This window comes from Erinaceus europaeus, chromosome 10 (genome assembly GCF_950295315.1).
Source record: "Erinaceus europaeus chromosome 10, mEriEur2.1, whole genome shotgun sequence".
NCBI lineage: Eukaryota > Metazoa > Chordata > Mammalia > Eulipotyphla > Erinaceidae > Erinaceus > Erinaceus europaeus.
The window spans coordinates 19,248,919-19,268,065 of NC_080171.1; the positions used below are offsets into that span (position 1 = coordinate 19,248,919).

Below are 19,147 nucleotides of genomic sequence, written 5' to 3' on the forward strand. Positions count from 1 at the left end.
GGCCAGGGTAAATAGCATAATGGTTACACAAAGACTCTTATTCCTGAGACTCCCAAGTCCCAGGTTCAGTCCCCCACACTACTATAAGCCAGAGCTGAGCAGTGCTCTGGTAAGAAAAATAAATAAAAGAAAAAAGATTTACAACAACTCCTCACTTATTGGCCTGCTTTTTTTATTGACCCCTTGGAGTTACAGTCAGCTTTCCTATGAGACCTTTGGTCATAGAATCAGCAGTGCATAGACCCAGCCTCAAGTACCCATCTCATCTTATCTCACCACCTTTCTGTTTTAGTCTTGTTCCTGCAGTTAGTCAGTGTACGTTATACTAATGTTTTTCATCTTTTGTACCAGAGGCAGTTTATTTCTACATTGAGACCAACAAAATAGAATTTATTTCCTCTTACAGTACACTGCTGAATTAACATGTAGAATATATTAAAAGTGATATGTGGGTAAAGGTGACACTGAAAATGCTTAAAAACTCCCTCTTAGTACATATTCTATACTTGAAACACTGGTGGGGAATTTGTCTTTTATTGACAAATTCATTTATTCACCAGGATTTAGGGATGGAAGTAAGTGAGAGCATTCTTTTGGCATATGGGTTGAACTCAGAACTTCACTATTGAACTCTAATAAGAGATGAGAAGACCAGAATTTTGCAAAGCTTTGCTGTTAGTTTTGTGATCACAGAAAATCACTTGAAATTTTGGGGACCGAGGGTTTAAAATGGCACTGGTAAATTTGAGAAGCCTGTGTTGTTGTGTCTAATCTGTAATTGTTCCACATGTTGCATAAAAAAAAAAAAAAAAAAAAAAAAAACAGAGCATCACACTAGCACAGAGGATGCCAGGGGTTGAATTTGGGATCTGATGCTTGACAGTCCTGTTGCCATGTTCACTGAGCCACCTCTTCGAGCCAAGTAATGTAGTTTAATTACTTTAATCTTCCTTTGTTATCTTTATTTATTTGATAGAGACAGCTGAAAGTTGAGAGAAAGGGATATACAGAAGAAGAGAGAGAGAGAGAGATACATGCAGCCCTGCTTCACCACTCATGAAGCTTACCCCCTACAGATGGGGACCCAGGTTTGAACCTGGGTCCTTGCACATTGTAACATGTGCACTCAACCAAGTTCGCCACCACTCAGCCCCCTGCCTGGTGAATCTTAAGAGAAAAGTGTGTGTAAGTAGGTATCATGGTAGTTACAGAACTTTGCTTTGAGATTATAGGGTGTTCAAACTTAATATGTACGTGGAATTGTGGAACGTTCTAACCCATTCAGTTAGGACTGATAAATACTCATACAGGGAATTTTGTACCAATGTAAAGCACGTGAAATGGTTCGCGGTGGCCACAGACTCAAACTTGACCTTTGGGAAACATACAGTCCCACTTGACTATAACTAGTTCAGATTTTGGGACATCTTTTTCCATTTAATTGAGTTTGAACAGTTAGTGATGTGATCCTGAATATACTGAGTATGCCACTACGTACAAGAATGTGTACGGTTAATTTAAAATGTACATATACAAGCAGAGGGAATAGTAGAGTACAGGACTTGCACACCTTACATGCCCGGTTTGGTCCCCAGTGTTGCATATACTGGAATGGTGTTTTGGTTTTTCTGTCATGGTGGTGAAATTCTCTCTCATATAAAATGAATTTATGGTCAGTTGGGAAGAGAATTGACTTGAAGTTTGATCCTGCCATTATTGGTCAGCCACAAAATAAGGTAAATACTTTATTCGGTTGGAAGTTCAGAATTTAGAGTACGCCTTCTCCATGTGGAAGGATTCAGTCTTTTCTTTTTCACCAAAGCCTCATGTGCATTTCCACTGCTTTGGGGCTGGTTTGTTTATTTTTTTCTCTCCCCCTTTCTGTTGATTTCATATAGGAGACAGGAAGCGGGACTGACACTTGTCTTGGTTCCATTGGTGCTACCATGTGATGCCAGAACTCAAACCCAGGTCTTTGGGCATGCTAAGGCGTATGTCCTACTGGGTGAACTATTTCCCGAATCTTCCCTCTTTGTATAGAAGACTCTTAAAATTATTATCAAGTCTAATTTTTGACTTTCCTAACCATTTTTTTTTAAAAATAATTTCAACAGCTTATGGAAGTGACAGGCAAGAATCAGGACGACTGCATAGTGGCGCTACATGACTGTAATGGTGATGTGAACAAAGCTATCAACATCCTGCTGGAAGGGAGTTCAGACACAGTAAGTTAGTCATAAGTACACGTCATTGATTTGCTTTGCTAGGATTTGCTTTTAATTTTGCCACCAGAACTTCATTGGCTCTTGGTGGACTTTTAAAACCCCCCCCCCTTTTCTCCAAATAGAATGTGAGAGAGAAAAAGAGAGACTGAGAGAAGGAGAGATACCACAGGTCCACTCGCGAACCGTCTCCTTTTGCTTAGTGCTCTTACGTGGTGGCCACGGACTCCAGCCCTGGTCCTTTCACATGATGAAGTGTGTGTTCTGCTGGCCGTCTCCTGTCCTCCAAGATTTGTTTCTTTATCCCATATTGCATTTAGGAATAGATGGGGTTTATGGAGGCTGTTCTACATTTGGCTATTAGCATTCAGAAAGAATGCTAACTTGAAGCAACTATTTTTTGGTATGTTTGGTTCCTTTGTGAAGTTGTAGTACCTGAAAAACTTAAAAATTCTCTGGATTTATAGATGTTTCATTTATATTTTTAGACATTTTTACCACCTGAAATACTTCTAGGCTCCAACACTCATGCTTCCTCAGTTGTTACTCTTTGATTTATATCTTTTTTTAATTTTTTATCTTTATTTATTGGATAGAGACATCCAGAAATCCAGAGAGTAGGGAGAGAGACAGAGAGACACACCTGTAACACTGCTTCACCATTTGTGAAGCAAGCTTTCCCCCACAGGTGGGGACTGGGGGCTTGAACTTGGCTTTTTACGTATAGTAACATGTGTGCTCAATAGGTGCGCCACCACCTGGCCCCTCTTCTATTTATATCTCTAGAGTGATAGAAAACCCAAATTTACTGGTGTGTCTCTCTGTGTGTAAATAGTCTCCAGACACATTTTCATGACATACTGATGTTGTATAAAATGAAACACTTTTTTTTCTCTTTGAAGATTTTATTATTGTGCTGGATTGGGGGGGGGGGTTGGTGTTGAACCCAGGTCCTGTTCATGGTAATGTGTGTGCTCAACTGAATGAGCCATCACCTGATCCTGATATCTAATCATTTTATATGTGAGTTTATTGGAGATTCGTTGACATCAACATTTTCTTTTCCACTGGGGGAAACGCTGGGTTGTTAGAGAAGTCATAACAAGTTTTCTGTATAAAAAAATGCATCATGACTTCCAGCAACCAGTAGCACAGCACGTTACATAGACTTTAATGCCTAAAACCCCAGATGTCCTAGAACTAGTCCCAAACACCACCATAAACCAGAGCTGAGTAGAGATCATTTAAAAAAATTTGGGGGGGGGGAGTCAGTCATTACTGGGGGTGGCGGCAAAATGGCTCACTTGCATAGTGCATTGTTTCGCCACGTGTGTCGCCCTAACCCTTGAAGGAGACTTCAATGCTGTGTTGTCTCCCTCTGCCTCTGCCTCTATCGAAAGGATGGGATGGGTAGACTAGGTGAGAAGGAAGGAAGAATGGGCACAACCCAGGTTTGAGCTTGCCCCCCACCCCTCTGAAGGAAGCTTCAGTACGGTGAAGTCTTTCTGTCTCTTCTCTATCAGCAAGTTGGACTGGAACAGTGAACACCACCTCCCCATGAGAAAAATAAAATAGACATGTATGAATTCTTTTGATTATTGTCTATGCTTTACATGACATCTCTTATCTTTGGTAGACTTCATGGGAGACTGTAGGTGGGAAGAAGAAGAATTTTGGAAAAGAAGGCTCAGAAAACAAAGAGAATAGAGAGAAGAGAAATGAGAGAGAACCGAGTCGTGGACGTGGAAATAACCGGAAAGGAAGAGGTGGCAGTCGTGGGAAAGAATGTAAGTACATACTTCGCTCCTTTATTTTTTATTTTTAATATTTTAAAAGTATTTTATTTATTTTGAATATGGACAGATAGAAATTGAGAGGCAGGAATCGGGCAGTAGCGCAGTGGTTAAGTGCAGGTGGTGCAAAGCAAAAGGACGGTCATAGGGATCCCGGTTCGAGCCCCTCTCTCCATTTCTCTGTGTCCTGTCTAATAATGATGACACCATCAGCAACAACAATAATAGCTACAACAACAATAAAAAACAAGAGCAACAAAAGGGGAAAAAAAAAAAAAGAGTGCTTTCTGTCAGCTTCTCCATTTATTTTTGTTGTTGCCTGGGCTTCACTGCATCCAGCTGACCTTTTCAGATGTAGAAAAGGAACGGCATCATAGCATTGAAGCTCTTTCCCCAGTGCGGTGCTGGCTGATTTCAAACCTGGCTTCCACACACGACCTAGCAGGCGTTCTGTCTACACGCACTATTTTGCTGGCACATCCTACAATTTTAAAGGGTCTTTTCATTCACTGATAGACATTGATAATATAGTCAGAGCTTACAGGATAAGTGGAAAATTGTTGACTAGAGTAGGGTAGTCTGGGCTTACAGGATAAGTGGAAAATTGTTGACTAGAGTAGGTTTTCTCACTGCTTTCCATATGACCCACATTTTAATAGCATTTACCCAAAACAACACTACTGACTGGGTTAAACGCAGGTGGCACAAAGCACAAGGACCGGCTCAAGGATTCCAGTTTGAGACCCTGGCTCCCCACCTGCAGGGGAGTCGCTTCACCGGTGATGAAGCAGGTCTGCAGGTGTCTATCTTTCTCTCCCCCTCTGTCTTCCCCTCCTCTCTCCATTTCTTAATGTTCTAGCCAACAACGATGGCATCATCAACAACAATAATTATAACAATAAAAAAACAAAAGCAACAAAAGAGAAAATTAAAAAAAAAAACATATATATATATATATATATATATATATATATATATATATATATATATATATATATAGACAAACAATAGGGTAAGGGGTAAAATTCCACATATTTCCACCACCAGAATTCCATATCCCATCCCCTCTACTGGAAGCTTTGCTATTTGTTATCCCTCTGGCAGTATGGACCCAGGATCATTATGAGGTGCAGAAGGTATAAGTTCTGGCTTCTGTAACTGCTTCCCCACTGAACAGTGGTGCTAAAACATGTCTTTTAATGAAGATAAATGGAATGTAACAATACATAGGCAAGTAATGTTATTAACCCCCCACACTACCAGGGAATTGAAAGCCAAATAAGCCAGAGCTGAGTAGTACTCTGGTTAAAAAAAAAAAAGTGTGGGGGGTAATATCTTATTTTAATGCTTAGTATATTTTTATTTTATTTTATTTTTTAAATATTTATTTATTCCCTTTAGGTTGCCCTTGTTTTATTGTTGTACTTGTTGTCTGTCTTCATTGTTGGATAGGACAGAGAAAAATCAAGAGAGGAGGGGAAGACAAAGAGGGGCAGAGACAGATAGATAACCTGCAGACCTGCGTCACCACTTGTGAAGCGACTCCCCTGCACATGGGGAGCCGAGGGCTTGAACCCGGATCCTTACAATGGTCTGTGCTTTTGCGCCACATGCGCTTAACCCGCTGTGCTACCACCTGACTCCCAGTGCTTAATATTTTATCCATGTTATAGAGAAATTGTTTCCTGGGGGGAAAGAAAGGTAAAGGGGGGGGGGGCCAGGAGGTGGTGCACCTGGTTGAGTGCACGTTGCAATGTACAAGGAAGCGGGCTGGAGCCCCCAGTCTCCTCCACTACAGAGGGAAACCTTTGCGAGTGCTAAAGCAGGGCTGCACGTGTCTCTCTGCCTCCCTTTCTATCTCCCTCCCCCTCTCAATTTCTGGCTGTCTCTATCCAATCAATAAAGATTAAACAATTAAAGAACGAAAGAAAAGCAAAGAGATGCGGATTCTAAAGACGGGTGTGACAAATTAAATGAATAACTTGGAAAGACCATGATGATAATTCATGTATGTTAAGCCCTGAAAGAGGTGAAGGAGCCAGTGGTGCCACCATTGTTCATGATTTTCTGTACGGTACAGTCACTAATGCTAACGGAGACAAGGAGAAGAGAAGACTTTCTTAACATTTTCTGGATGGCATCGCAAACTAGTTTTCCAGGGACTCAGTGTTTCTCTGATGTTGCCATCTCTTACTGTTGTGTGCCTATCCAGGATTTGAACCTAAGAAACCAATTTTATTTATTGCATAGAAACAGGATTTGAACCTAAGAAACAAATTTATCTTTATTTATTGCATAGAAACAGCCAGAAATTGAGAGGGAAGTGGGTGATAGGGAGAGAGAAAGGAGATACCTGCAGCCTTTCTTCACCACTTGTGAAGATTTCTCCTTGCTGGCGGGGACTGGGGACTTGCTTGAACTTGGATTCTTGTGCTTTATAACATGTGCACTCAACCAGGTGTGCCATGACCCGGCCCCTGTTTATTTGTTTGTTTTTAACCAGAGCACTGTTTACCTTGGAGTGAGGGATTGAACCTGGGACTTCAAAGCCTTAGGCTTGATAGTCTCTTTGCATAACCATTATGCTGTCTTTTCCACCCTGTCGTTTTAGTTCTTGAGTCACTTTTGTAAGGCTTTACTTTTCATATTTTATGAACCCTTTGAGAGCTGTCCTTGGCATCAGTAGTAGTTTGATAATGGTTATGAACATGAAGAATTGTTTTTCTTCCTTAGTTAGAACTGAAGAAAATGGAATTGATTGCAATCAAGGGGACAAGCCTTCAGACCGAGGCAAGCGAGCCCGTGGCAAAGGTAAAACAATAAATTGAGGAAGATTTTTTAAAAAATGTTTTATTTATTAATGAAAGGTCGGGTAGAGGAACGTTTTTGCTTTTTTTAAATCCACCTTGTACCTAGTATCTCATACTATGTAGTTACTTTCAGTAGTACCGCAGTTATTTGATGACATGCCTTTTACAAAACTATGTTCCTATTAAAAACTGACCTGGATTTCAGAAATGATGGTTAGATCTTTTTACCACTTAGAATAATTCCAAAAGGGGCCAGGTGGTGGCACAACTGGTTAAGCGCTCCCATTACAGTGCCCAAGGACCCAGGTTCAAGCGCTTGGTCCCCACCTGCAGGGGGAAGGCTTCACAAATGGTGAAGAAGGGCTGCAGGTGCCTGTCTTTCTCCCTTTCTTCTTCTTCCCCCCCCCCCCTCCTTTTGTTACCCTTGTTTTATCGTTGTTGTGGTTATTATTGTTGTTATGGATGTCATTATTGTATAGGACAGAGAGAAATGGAGAGAGGCGGTGAAGACAGAGTCAGGGAGAGAAAGAAACCTGCAGACCTGTTTCACCACTTGTGAAGCGACCTCCGTGCAGGTGGGGAGTTGGGGGCTCAAACTGGGGGCTCGAACTGGGATCTTTACACTGTTCCTGCGCTTTATGCCACGTGCAGTTAACCTGCTGTGCTACTAACCGACTCCGCTCTCTCCCTGTCTTCTCTTCCTCCCCTCTTAATTTCTCTCTCTCTCTAGCTAATAAATAAGAATAAATTTAAAAAGAGTAATTCCAAGAACATACAGTATCCCAGTTAATACTGACTTAATTTTAACTACTTGTTAACTGATGAATACATCATGCCAACTAAATTGTTATAATTTAATGTTAAGGTCCTACTGCCTGTCAAGGTTAGGCAACACTAGCCAACACCCACCTCTTTTCTCTCCGTCTGCAATGTAGAAACTGCAGGGATTCACTAACTTATGTCCAGATATACCATGGCCTCATGTGTCCCAATCCCAACATTCCAAATTTAGGTTTTTGTCTTCATTTTGTTTGGAGCAACGGAGTCTTTTTTTTTCAATGGCTTCCCCCTTGATCACTTTTTATTTGTTTCCTTTGGCATATTACTATTTGTAGGCATTTGACGGTCCTGTATCTATAAATAGACTGTCCTTTGTGGTCTCCCTTTCTGATTAGAGTGGAATTCAGTTTTGTAATGAGCGAAGTTAAAATTTAGCTCGGGGGGGAAAAAAAAAACAGACAAGAACACTGCTCAGCTGTGACTTATGGTGGGAGCTCAGAGTCAGACATGGAAGTCTTTTTTCATAGTCATTATGCTGTCTGCATGAAATCAGCCAACCAACCTACCTTCCTTGCTTCCCCCCCCCCCCCCCTTCAGGGTTATTGCTGGGCTCAGCACCTGCACCATGAATCCACCGCTCCTGGAGGCCATCCCCCCACCCCCTTTGTTGCCCTTGTTGTAGCCTCATTGTGGTTATTATTATTACCATTGTTAATGTTGTTCATTGTTGGATAGGACAGAGAGAAATGGAGAGAGGAGGGGAAGACAGAGGAAGAGAGAAAGATAGAAAGAGAGAAAGATTGCCTGTAAAGCAATTCCCCTGCAGGTGGGGAGCCGGGGGCTCGAACCAGGATCTCTACGCCAGTCCTTGCACTTTGCGCCACGTACGCTTAACCCACTACGCCACTGCCCGACCCCCCACCCTCCTGCTTTTCCTTTTTTAATTGCCACCAGGGTTATTTGCTGGGGCTCAGTGCATCTGCCAGCAACGATTCTTTCCTTTTATTCTTTTTCTTCTTTTTTTCTATTTTTTTAAAATTAGGTAATATTGAGAAATTGAGAGAGAACAGGGAGATACAGAGAGAGACAGACACCTGCCGACCTGCATCACCACTTGTGAAGCATACCCCCTACAGGTATGAAGCAGGGGCTCAAACCCAGGTCTTTGTGTTTAGTAATATGTGCTCCTAACCTGGTGTCCTACCACCTGCTTCCCCATAATTTTTTATCTTAATCAAAAATATAACGGCAGCTCGGGGGTAAACTCAGTGGATAAAGTGTTGTAGGGTCTCTCAGCATGAGGTTCTGAGTTAAATTCCTGGTAAGGACCTGGGACACACATTTTTACATTCTCCTGTTAGTAACTACAATTTAAAAATTCAAATAAGGTAACATGAATTCTGTAAGGGGGTCTGTTTTATTGATCGCTTCATGTTCTTTACTGAACTAGGCATAGCTTGTTATATATAGTTATGTACATTATGTTATATGTATTATGTATACTGGTTGTGTCAGTATGTTGCTTGGAAAGAATAGTTTTATTGGTGGTCGGGCGGTGGCACAGCAGATTAAGCGCACATGGCATGAAGCACAAGGACCAGCGTAAGGTTCCTGGTTCAAGCCCCTGGCTCCCCATCTGCAGGGGGATCACTTCAGAAGTGGTGAAGCAGGTCTGCAGGTGTCTTATCTTTCTCTCCCCTTGTCTGTCTTCTCCATCTCTCTTGATTTCTCTGTCCTATCCAACAATAATGACATCAGTAACAACATCAATAATAACTGCAAAGATAAAACAACTAGGGCAGGGCAAATAAAAGGGAAAAAAAAAAAGCCTCCAGGAGCAGTGATAACTCCGAGCCCCAGTGATAACTCTGGAGGCAAAAAAAAAAAAGGAATAGTATCTATTCAAGGCGTGGGAGTCAGCATAATGGTTCTGCAAAAGACCATTATGCATGAGGCTCCAAAGTCCCATGTTCAGTCCTCAGCACCACCCGAAGCCAGAGCTGAGCAATGCTCTGGTCTTTCTTTCCATGTCTTTCAGTCAGTCAGTCAGTCAGTCAGTCAGTCAGTCAGTCAGTCAGTCAGTCTCTCTTTCTCCCCCTGTCTCTCTCTCTCTCATTAAGTTGAAAAATAAATAAATTTAAAAACAAAGATCTTTTCAGTGCATTTGTTGGTTGTGGTTAACATGAGGGTGCAGCTTCTGTTCTCTGTAGACAAGTATGTGTACATGTGTCTACAGATTATGGAAATTGGAGGATTTCTTGGATTTTCGTCCTTAGGATTCATTCTTTCATAAATTACTTATTTATACATTTTGTTTTCCTCCTCAGTTATTTCAGATATTTTATGATTTTTTTTTTTACCTTATTTGCCACTTTTTATTATATTTAACCAGTTTTATACCACTTGTTGAATATAAATTATTGTTACCTTTTTTTTTTGCCAGCTGGGTTATCACTGGGTGTTGGCCCCTGCACAAGCAATTCACTGCTCCCAGCAGCCATTTTTTCTTTTCTCTTTTTCTCTCTAGTTTTATTTGAGAGGACCGAGAGAAATTGAGAGGAGAGTACATGATAAGGCACCTTCTGTGCCAGGTGAATGGATTAGTTGGTATAAGTAACAGAGTGTTGCTGGATAGATGTGTATTATAAAGAAGTTGGTAAAAGTAATTATTTTGTAGAACTTAAGAATTTTATACATTAGGGAAAAAAAATTAATTCACTAATGAAAGAGAACTAGGGCATCACCCTGGCACAAGGCTTGAAGTGCTGGGGATTGGTCTCCTTAAGAGTGCATGCTCCAAAGTCTCCAACCACTGCAATGTCCTAGGCCGCACAAATTTTATACTGTACCTTTTTATTTTCTTTAAGGATTTGGCCGTGGCAGAGGGAGAGGGGCAGGAAGATTCTCAACACAAAGCATGGGGTAAGTTTACTAATCTTATTTTTGTAGTTACTGTCTTCTGTTATTTCCGTTCCTCCATACCAGATGCTTTCATATGTATATATTTATATTTATTATTGGATAGAGACAGAATTTGAGAGAGGAGGAGAAGATAGAGGAGAGAGACAGAGAGACACATTCAGACGTGCTTCACTGCTTATGATGCTAACCCCTGCAGCACTGTTCCTCTACTTCTGAAGCCTTCCCCCTGTAAATAGGGACTTCAGTCTGGTTTTTTTAAACTTATTATTATTTAATTAATTAATTATTATTATTTTTTGTCTCCAAGGTTATTGCTGGGCCTTGTTGCCTGCACGACGAATCCACTGCTCCTGGAGGCTTTTTTTTTTTTTTTTTTCACTTTTGTTCTCCTTGTTGTTTATCATTGTTGTTATTGCTATTGTTGGATAGGACAGAGAGAAATGGAGAGAGGAGGGGAAGACAGAGAAGGAGGGAAAGACAGACAACTGCAGACCTGCTTTCACTGCTGGTGAAGCAACTCCCCTGCAAGTGGGGAGCTGTGGGCTTGAACCAGGATCCTTATGCTGGTTCTTGTGCTTAACCCGCTGCACTACGCCTGACTCCCAAGGGGAGACTTTTAAAATTTATTTATTTCCCTTTTGTTGCCCTTGTTTTTATTGTTGTCATTGTTGTCGTCGTTGTTAGATAGGACAGAGAAATAGAGAGAGGAGGGGAAGGCAGAGGGGGAGAGAAACACACCTGCAGACCTGCTTCACTGTTTGTGAAGCGACTCCCCTTCAGGTGGGGAGCTGGGGGCTTGAACCAGGATCCTTATGCCGGTCCTTGTGCTTCTCAAGGGAGACTTTTTAAAGTCAATTTTGTGACAGTAATAATTGCTTCCTTTAACCTTGTTCTTTATTTCAAACCCAGGACATTTAATCCTGCAGACTATTCAGAGTCCCCATCTACTGATGTCTGTGGAACAAAACCAATTGTTTGGGAAGCTACTCAGAATGGTACAGATGAGGGAAATGGTAAGTATTGTCAGAGATGTGTGTTAAATGTTTGGTCTATTAACAAAGTTGACATTGCTGTGTGCTGGTCGAACAAAATGAAAAATAGGTGCTGTCTGTTCTCCAGCCCTAGAATCAGGGTTTACATATTTACTAATGGGACATGGACCAGGGAGAAAACAGTGGCTGTACACAGGACTTGCATGCAAGGGCTCCCTGGTTTAGTAGTACCACCACAACTGAGTGGTGCTGTATCATAAATAAATAATGGTATACTTTTTAAATTGATGACAATGCTCTCTTAGACAAATATATTGGTCGACATGGGAATGAGAAATAAGGTAGTTGGTACAACGCAAACGTTCAAGGGCTAGTGGCACACTGGGTTCATCGCGCATAGTACAAAGCGAAAGGACCCACGCTCGGATCTCAGTTCAAGGCCCTCAGGCCCTCCTATCTTCAGGGGATTCAGTTCACAAGTGGTGAAGCAAGTCTGCAGGAGTCTGTCTTTCTCTCCCATTCTCTGTCTTCCTCTCTTCTATCAATTTCTCTCTGTCCTATCCAACAATAACAGTAGTAGCAGCGGCAACAACAATAGTGGGAAGGAAAAAGGTCTCCAGGAGCAGTGGTTTCATAGTTCAGACACTGAGCCCCAGCGATCACCCTGGAGATAAAGAAAATAGCAAAGGTCCAGGGGTGAGTCAGGCAGTAGTGCAGCAGGTTAAGTGCACGTGGCTTGAAGTGCAAGGACCAGTGGAAGGACCCCCGGCTCCCCACCTGCAGGGAGTCGATTCACAGGCGGTGAAGCAGGTCTGCAGGTGTATCTTTCCCTCCTCTGTCTTCCCCTCCTCTCTCCATTTCTGTTTCCTATCTAACAATGACGACATCAATAATAATAACTACTACAACACTAAAACAAGGTTAACCAAAAGGGAAAATAAATATTTAAAAAAAAAAAAAGCCCAGGGATGATAGATAGTTGAGTCACAGTGGCCTGCCAGAGTATAAATATCAGCAACCTCCCCTCTGCGTGGATACATAGCATACATTGATACTAAGCTTTGGTGCTTTCCATTCTTTGCTAATTTGTTGGCACTTTCTCTTTTGAGGAATTCATTAATTACTTTGGTATCTTAAAAGCCTTCTGTTTTAATTTGACCCACAGAACTGTCGTCAAATGCTCACACTGTAGCTCAGGGACTGCCAAACAAAAATTCTTACGGACTCAAAGGTATGACTGTTGTATTTTGAACATTACCTAGGTTGGAGAGGTGGCTCACTGGGTAGAGCACAGGACTTAGGAGATGTGTGAGGCTGAGTGAGGGCTGGAGGATGTGTCAGCTAGAGAGCGCACACCTGGCTGTGTGAGGGCCCACCAGATGGCTGCACTTGTAATTTTGAGGAAGTGTGGTGTCTCTCCTATCCCCTTCTGTTTCTCAAACCCTCTACCTATAGGGAAAAAAATGAATGATTTCACTGGGACCAGTGTTAATCCTCTTGATGCTAATTATCTTCATTTATTTTAGTTTTTTATTCCTGAATTTGTGTCTTTTTTTTTCCCTCCCAGAGGTTTCTACCCTGTCCTTGAATTCATCGGTCTGTGGTTTCCTATTATCTTTATTTACTGGATAGAGACAGCCAGGAATCAAGAGGGAAGGGGTGATACAGAGGGAGAGAGTGAGACACACACACACACCAGCAATATTGCTTCAACACTTGTAAAACATTCTCCCTGCAGGTGGGGACTGGGGTCTCGAACCTAGGTCCTTGCGCATTATAACGTGCGCTCAACCAGATGTGCCACCACCAGGTGCCTCAACTACCACATGACCTCTCAATAGGCCTCTCAAGCATGAGGTCCCGAGTTCAATCCCTGGTAGCACATGTGCCAGTGTGATGTCTGGTTTTCTCTCTCCTATCTTTTTCACTAATAAATAAACAAAATATTAAAAAATATTTTTATTTACTATAGGATACAGATAAATTGCGAGGGGTAGTGGAGATAGAAGGAAGAGAGCCAGAGAAACACCTGCAGCCCTGCTTCAACATTTGTGAAACTTTGCCCTCTTCTGGTGGCGGGACCAAGGGCTTGGACGTGGGTCCTTGTGCAGTCTAATGTATACACTTAACCAGGTACACCACTTGGCCCCAGCTTTGTTGAATTTAGGGCTTCTTCTACTGTATTGATTTTATATGGCAGTGTAGCTTTGTCTTGACATGTTTTGTGCATGTGGAGACCTGAGATAGGTGAGCAGGTGTCTGTATCTGAATGGTCCTAGGCAGAAGCTAGCGATTCATGGTCAGAAATACCTGGTACAGGACTATAGTAACAAGCTTGAGCCAGTCTGGATGGCAGCCAGAGGCTCAAGGTCGCAAGTTCTCAATGGGTGTTAGATTGTTGTGGCAGGGGTTCAGGGCTGATGGCAGACTGTGTATCTCTGGATCTCAGGACAGGCAGTGGGGCCCATTTGTTAGCTGACAGTACTTTAGGAAAACAGTGCTGTGCTTTGCGCCCCCCCCTTTTTATTTTTTTATTTTTTTCCAGAGCACTTCTCAGCTCTAGCTTATGGTGATGCAGGGAATTGAACCTAGGACTTTGGAGCCTCAGGCATGAGATCCTTTCTTTATATTTATTATTTATGATTAATAATGGGTTATAAAATCGGTAGACCGCAGAGTGTAGTTGCACACTGCACTTGCCACCAAAGCAAATAATGTGACAAGCAGGCTCCCCTATAGAACAGCTATTTCACACGCGCTTGTCTTCTCCTGACGGGGCGCATTTCCGTATACCTGCTCTTCAGGCGCTACAACACCAGTCTTTACGTGAGCGGGACTAGTCTAGCTTTACTAGATAACTGCCAGGAAACTATATACTGGGTCTCTTGTGTCATAAAGTTGATGTTATCAGTCCAACTGAAGTAGATGTTAAGCAGATAATTTTACAATGCATTATTCTTTAAAAAAAGAAAAATCCATGACCTGGGAAGTGGTGCTGTGAATAAGGCATTGGACCCTCAAGCCTGATGTTCTTTCATTCAGTCCTGGGTATCACATGAGTCAGTTATACCCTGTGTGATTAGTAAATAAATTATATATATATATATATATATATATATATATATATATATATATATATATATATATATATGTTATTTCATATGCTATGAAGAGTTTCACTTGAGAGTGACAAACCAAGAGCAAGAGCACCACTCTGGTACATGTGGTGCCTAGGATCCAAGTGGTAGCTTCAGGCATGTAAGTCCTGCACTTGACCAGCTGAACTGATCCCCCAGGTGCCTTTTCCCTTACTCTGTTTCACTTTATTTCCTCCTCTTCTGTTCCTGAATATTTTATGTACTTCATATATGAGAGAGAATTTAGGAGTGCCAGTCTAGCATATGAAGCACTAGGCTAAAATTGGGAGCATCGGCGGCTGGGGAGATTGTAAAATGGTTATGCAAAAAGACTTTCATGTTTCAGGCACCAAAGTTAATCCCCAGGATCAACATACACCTGACCTGAGCAATGCTGTGGTAAAGAAGCAGAAAAAAATTCAAATTGGGAGTCTCGTGTATGCAAGTCTTGAACTCTGCCAACTGAACTGTTTCCCTGCATTGAAAAAATTTTTATACTATAAGGATTCAGTTCATTTTTTTAAATTTATTTATTTATTACTCCCAGCCTGCCTCTTTCTTTCCCTAGTAAGGTGTGGCTCTGGAGAAGCAGAGCTCCAGGACACATTGGTGGGGTCGTCAGTCCAGGGAAGTCTGCTCGGCATCCTGCTGGCATCTGGAACCTGGTGGCTTAAAAGAGAGTTAACATACAAAGCCAAACATATTATTGAACAATTATGGACCTTAAGGCTGGAATAGTGCAGATGAAGTGTTGGGGGGTACTCACTGCAGACTATTGTGTACTTTTGCTTTCAGGTATATATTTTGCCCTAGTTTATGGATGCGTGTGAACATGTGTTCTTTCTCAGGGGACCTGGTCTATATCTAGGTTTTCGGACTTTGTTAGAAAGTGAACCACCTGGAATGGAATTAGAGAATACTATGAAAGGAAAGGTCTCACCTGAGTAATGAAGCTGAAGGGTTGTCATTCCACACCTGAAGTCTCTGGATACAGTCTGAAGTGAAGCATGCTGGGGTGGTACTCGTTGCTTTGATTAGGTTGTGATTGGCGGATGCAATGTTATTTGATATGAATTGAGAGAAGCATGCAGGAAAGTGCGCCCCACCCTAAGGTTCCAGGATTGGGGGAAGTATATCTTGTATATATCTGTGCCACTGGTTGCTTCTGTTCTCCCTGGTCTAGGCATTTGAGAGAGTCAGCATATCAAAGACTCAGCCTGTGTATTAAAAAGACTCAGTCTGTGCTTTAAAAAGTTTGAGACGTACAATCAATTTTTCCCCTCTCATATTAATTAGTGATTTATATGACTACAATTTAATAGGAGTGTACATAATCACCATTCCCACCACCAAAAAGACTGTGTCCCATCCCACCCACCCTCCCCTCCCCCCAACTGCACTGGTAAGCGGAATGTCCACCCTCCCCCTCACCACAGAGCTTTTACTTTGTTGCCCTACTCTAGATTTAGTCAAATCCTGCTTTTAGTTTCCCTTTCTCTTCTTCTTTCTCAGCTTCTGTTGATGTGTGGGATCATCCCATACTCATCTTTATCTTTCTGACTTAGCTCACTTAATATAATTCCTTCTACCTCCGTCCAAGATGGGTCAGAGAAGGTGGGTTCATTGTTCTTAATAGCTGCATAGTATTCCATTGTGTATATATACCACAGCTTTCTCAGCCACTCATCTGTTGTTGGGCACCTGGGTTGCTTCCAAGTCTTAGCTATTATAAATTGTGCTGCTATGAACATAGGAGTACACATATCTTTTCGTTTGGGCATTATGAAATCCTTGGGGGTATATCCCCAGGAGAGGAATTACTGGGTCATATGGAAGGTCCATGTCTAGCCTTGTGAGAGTTCTCCAGACTGTTCTCCAGAGAGACTGGACCAATTTACATTCCCACCAGCAGTGCAGAAGGGTTCCTCTGTCCCCACAGCCTCTCCAGCATTTGTTGCTACTGTCCTTTTTGATGTATGCCATTCTCACAGGAGTGTGGTGGTATCTCTTTATTTGCATTTCTCTGACAATCAGCGACCTGGAGCAATTTTTCATGTGTTTGTTAGCCTTTTGGATCTCTTCTGTAGTGAATGTTCTGTTCATATCCTCTGCCCATTTTTGGATGGGGTCATTTGCTTTTTTGGTGCTAAGTTTGCTGAGCTCTTTGTATATTTTGGTTATTAATCTCTTGTCTGATGTATGGCATGTGAAGATCTGCCATTCTGTGAGGGGTTTCTTTGGCTGTGCAGAAGCTTTTCAATTTGATGTAGTCTCATTGGTTTGTTTCTGCTTTAGTCTTCATTGCAATTGGGTTTGTTTCATCAAAGATGTACTTGAGGTTTAGGTGGGAAAGTGTTCCACCTATGTTTTCCTCTAAGTATTTGATAATTACTGGTCTAACATCCAGGTCCTTGATCCATTTGGAGTTGATTTTTGTTTCTGGTGAGATATGGTGGTTGAGTTTCATTCTTCTGCATGTTTCAACCCAGTTTTCCCAGCACCATTTATTGAAGAGAGCCTCCTTCCTCCATTTAATACTTTGGGCCTCCTTATCAAAGATTAGATGTCCATAGGTGTGGGTTCCCCCCCCTCCAGCACCATTTATTGAAGAGAGCTTCCTTTCTCCATTTAATACTTTGGGCCCCCTTATCAAAGATTAGATGTCCATAGGTGTGGGGCTTTAGTTCTGGGCTTTCAATTCTGTTCCATTGGTCTGTGTGCCTGTTTTTGTTCCAGTAGCAGGCTGTTTTGATGATGATAGCCTTATAGTTTTAGATCTGCGAGTGTGATGCCTCCATTTCTGTTTCTTTTCCTCCAGATTGTTTTGGCAATTCTAAGTGTTTTCTGGTTCCAGATAAATGATTGTAGTTTTTGTTCTATTCTCTTAAAGAAGTCACTTCATTATTAAACAAGTTTGTGCCCTCCCTATGTTTTCTTACTCTATGTAGAATTGCTTTGATGTGATCTGTTTTAAGCAAAAATTAATTTGAAACTTTGAATTTTAGTGTAGTATCTAGTTATATTTGAAAATTTCCTGGTTTTATTGATAATCATTCTTGAGCCTTATATTTCTTACATGATTAACTAAATTACTGAGGTATGTAGTACAGTACTTAATAGAGACATTGGGAGTAAGGTATTTGACATTGTGAATATAAAGTATGGTCGCTGTTCCTTCTCAACAGGCGCCTGGAAGAATTCTGTGGAAGAATGGACAACAGAAGACTGGACTGAAGATGTAAGCATTTAGCGTTCTATCAAATCCATCTTTCTTTTGGTTTTTGATGGCTATCATCTATACTTTGAAGCCTGAGATATCTTAATGGATGTTGTTGGCTTCTTTTGAAGAATCTGTTTACCTTTTTTTTAAGAAGATACTTTTCAGAAGGAAATTTGCATTTTTATATTTTTCAGAAATGTAACTATAAAGCATTTTCTTTTAAAATTTTAAAATTTATCTTTAGGGCTGGGGAGACAGCATAATGATTATGCAGAAGCCTTTCAAGCCTGAGGTTGTGAGGTCCCAGGTTCAATTCCCAGCACCACGATAAACCTGAACTGAGCAGTCTTCTGGTCTAGGGGGAAAAAAAAGCAAATAAAATTTTTATTTATTTTTAATGAGAGCACAATTCAGTTCTGGTCGTGCAGGAGTTTGAACCTAGGACTTTTGCGACTCATAAATGTAAGCTTTTTACATGACTATTATGGTGTCTCAGCTATCCTAATGCATCTTCTTAAAAGTAAGTAGAGAATGAGGCTCAGGAGTTGTCTCACCAAGTAGAATGTGGAATTTCTCTGCATGAGGTCCTGTGTCTGATCACTAGCAGTGCATGAGAACAAAGATAGAAATAGTGCAGCTTCAGGGATAATGTAATAGTAAATTGGTGTCTCTTTCTCTCCAAAAATGTAGAGTCAGAATTGTGTTGGAAAGATGTCATCCATGCATGAGACTCTGAATTTAAAATAGAAACAGCTATTTGGTAGGATAGTACAGTTGTTGATACATAAGGATAACTTCTCATATCCTGTCATACGTGTCTAGATGTCGGCAAGACACTGACCGCTCCCTGCATAGGTCCTATTCCCTGGTCATATACCAGGACCCCAACACCCCCATCCATCTCATTCCTTTCCCACCTTCCCCAGAGTTTCTTCTTTGTTCCAATTCAACACACACAGTCCAGTCTTCACTTTGTTTTCCCTTATTGTCCTTATTTCTTAAGTTCCACCTATGAGTGGCATCATTCTGTATTGTTCCTTCTCTCTCTGGATTATCTTACTCGACAGGGTATCCTCAAGTTTTGCCCCAAGATATAGCAAGGGAGATTTCTTTGTTTCTTATAGCTACACAGTATTCTAATATATTTTAATGTAACAGCATTCTTAGCTGTTAATTTGTTGTTGGGCATCTGTTTTGCTTCCAAGTGTGGATTATTACACATCATACTACTAATAGGATAGATGAGCAAAAATCAACTTTCTTGGGTAGGG

At 41.4% G+C, this 19,147-nt stretch overlaps 1 protein-coding gene across 4 annotated transcripts in view; it reads left to right on the forward strand.

The window, feature by feature from the left end:
- The window catches only part of UBAP2 (ubiquitin associated protein 2), an 88,281-nt gene that overhangs the window by 33,482 nt on the left and 35,652 nt on the right, over positions 1-19,147 (forward strand). For 3 of the 4 annotated variants that reach the window (XM_060199282.1, XM_060199281.1, XM_060199284.1), the window contains exons 4-10: positions 2,115-2,225; positions 3,859-4,009; positions 6,749-6,826; positions 10,473-10,527; positions 11,437-11,540; positions 12,685-12,750; positions 17,842-17,894. In XM_060199282.1, the coding sequence (XP_060055265.1) occupies positions 2,115-2,225; positions 3,859-4,009; positions 6,749-6,826; positions 10,473-10,527; positions 11,437-11,540; positions 12,685-12,750; positions 17,842-17,894 (618 nt within the window). The remainder of the gene's footprint in view (positions 1-2,114; positions 2,226-3,858; positions 4,010-6,748; positions 6,827-10,472; positions 10,528-11,436; positions 11,541-12,684; positions 12,751-17,841; positions 17,895-19,147) is intronic. The other variant, XM_060199283.1, reaches the window with a different exon arrangement.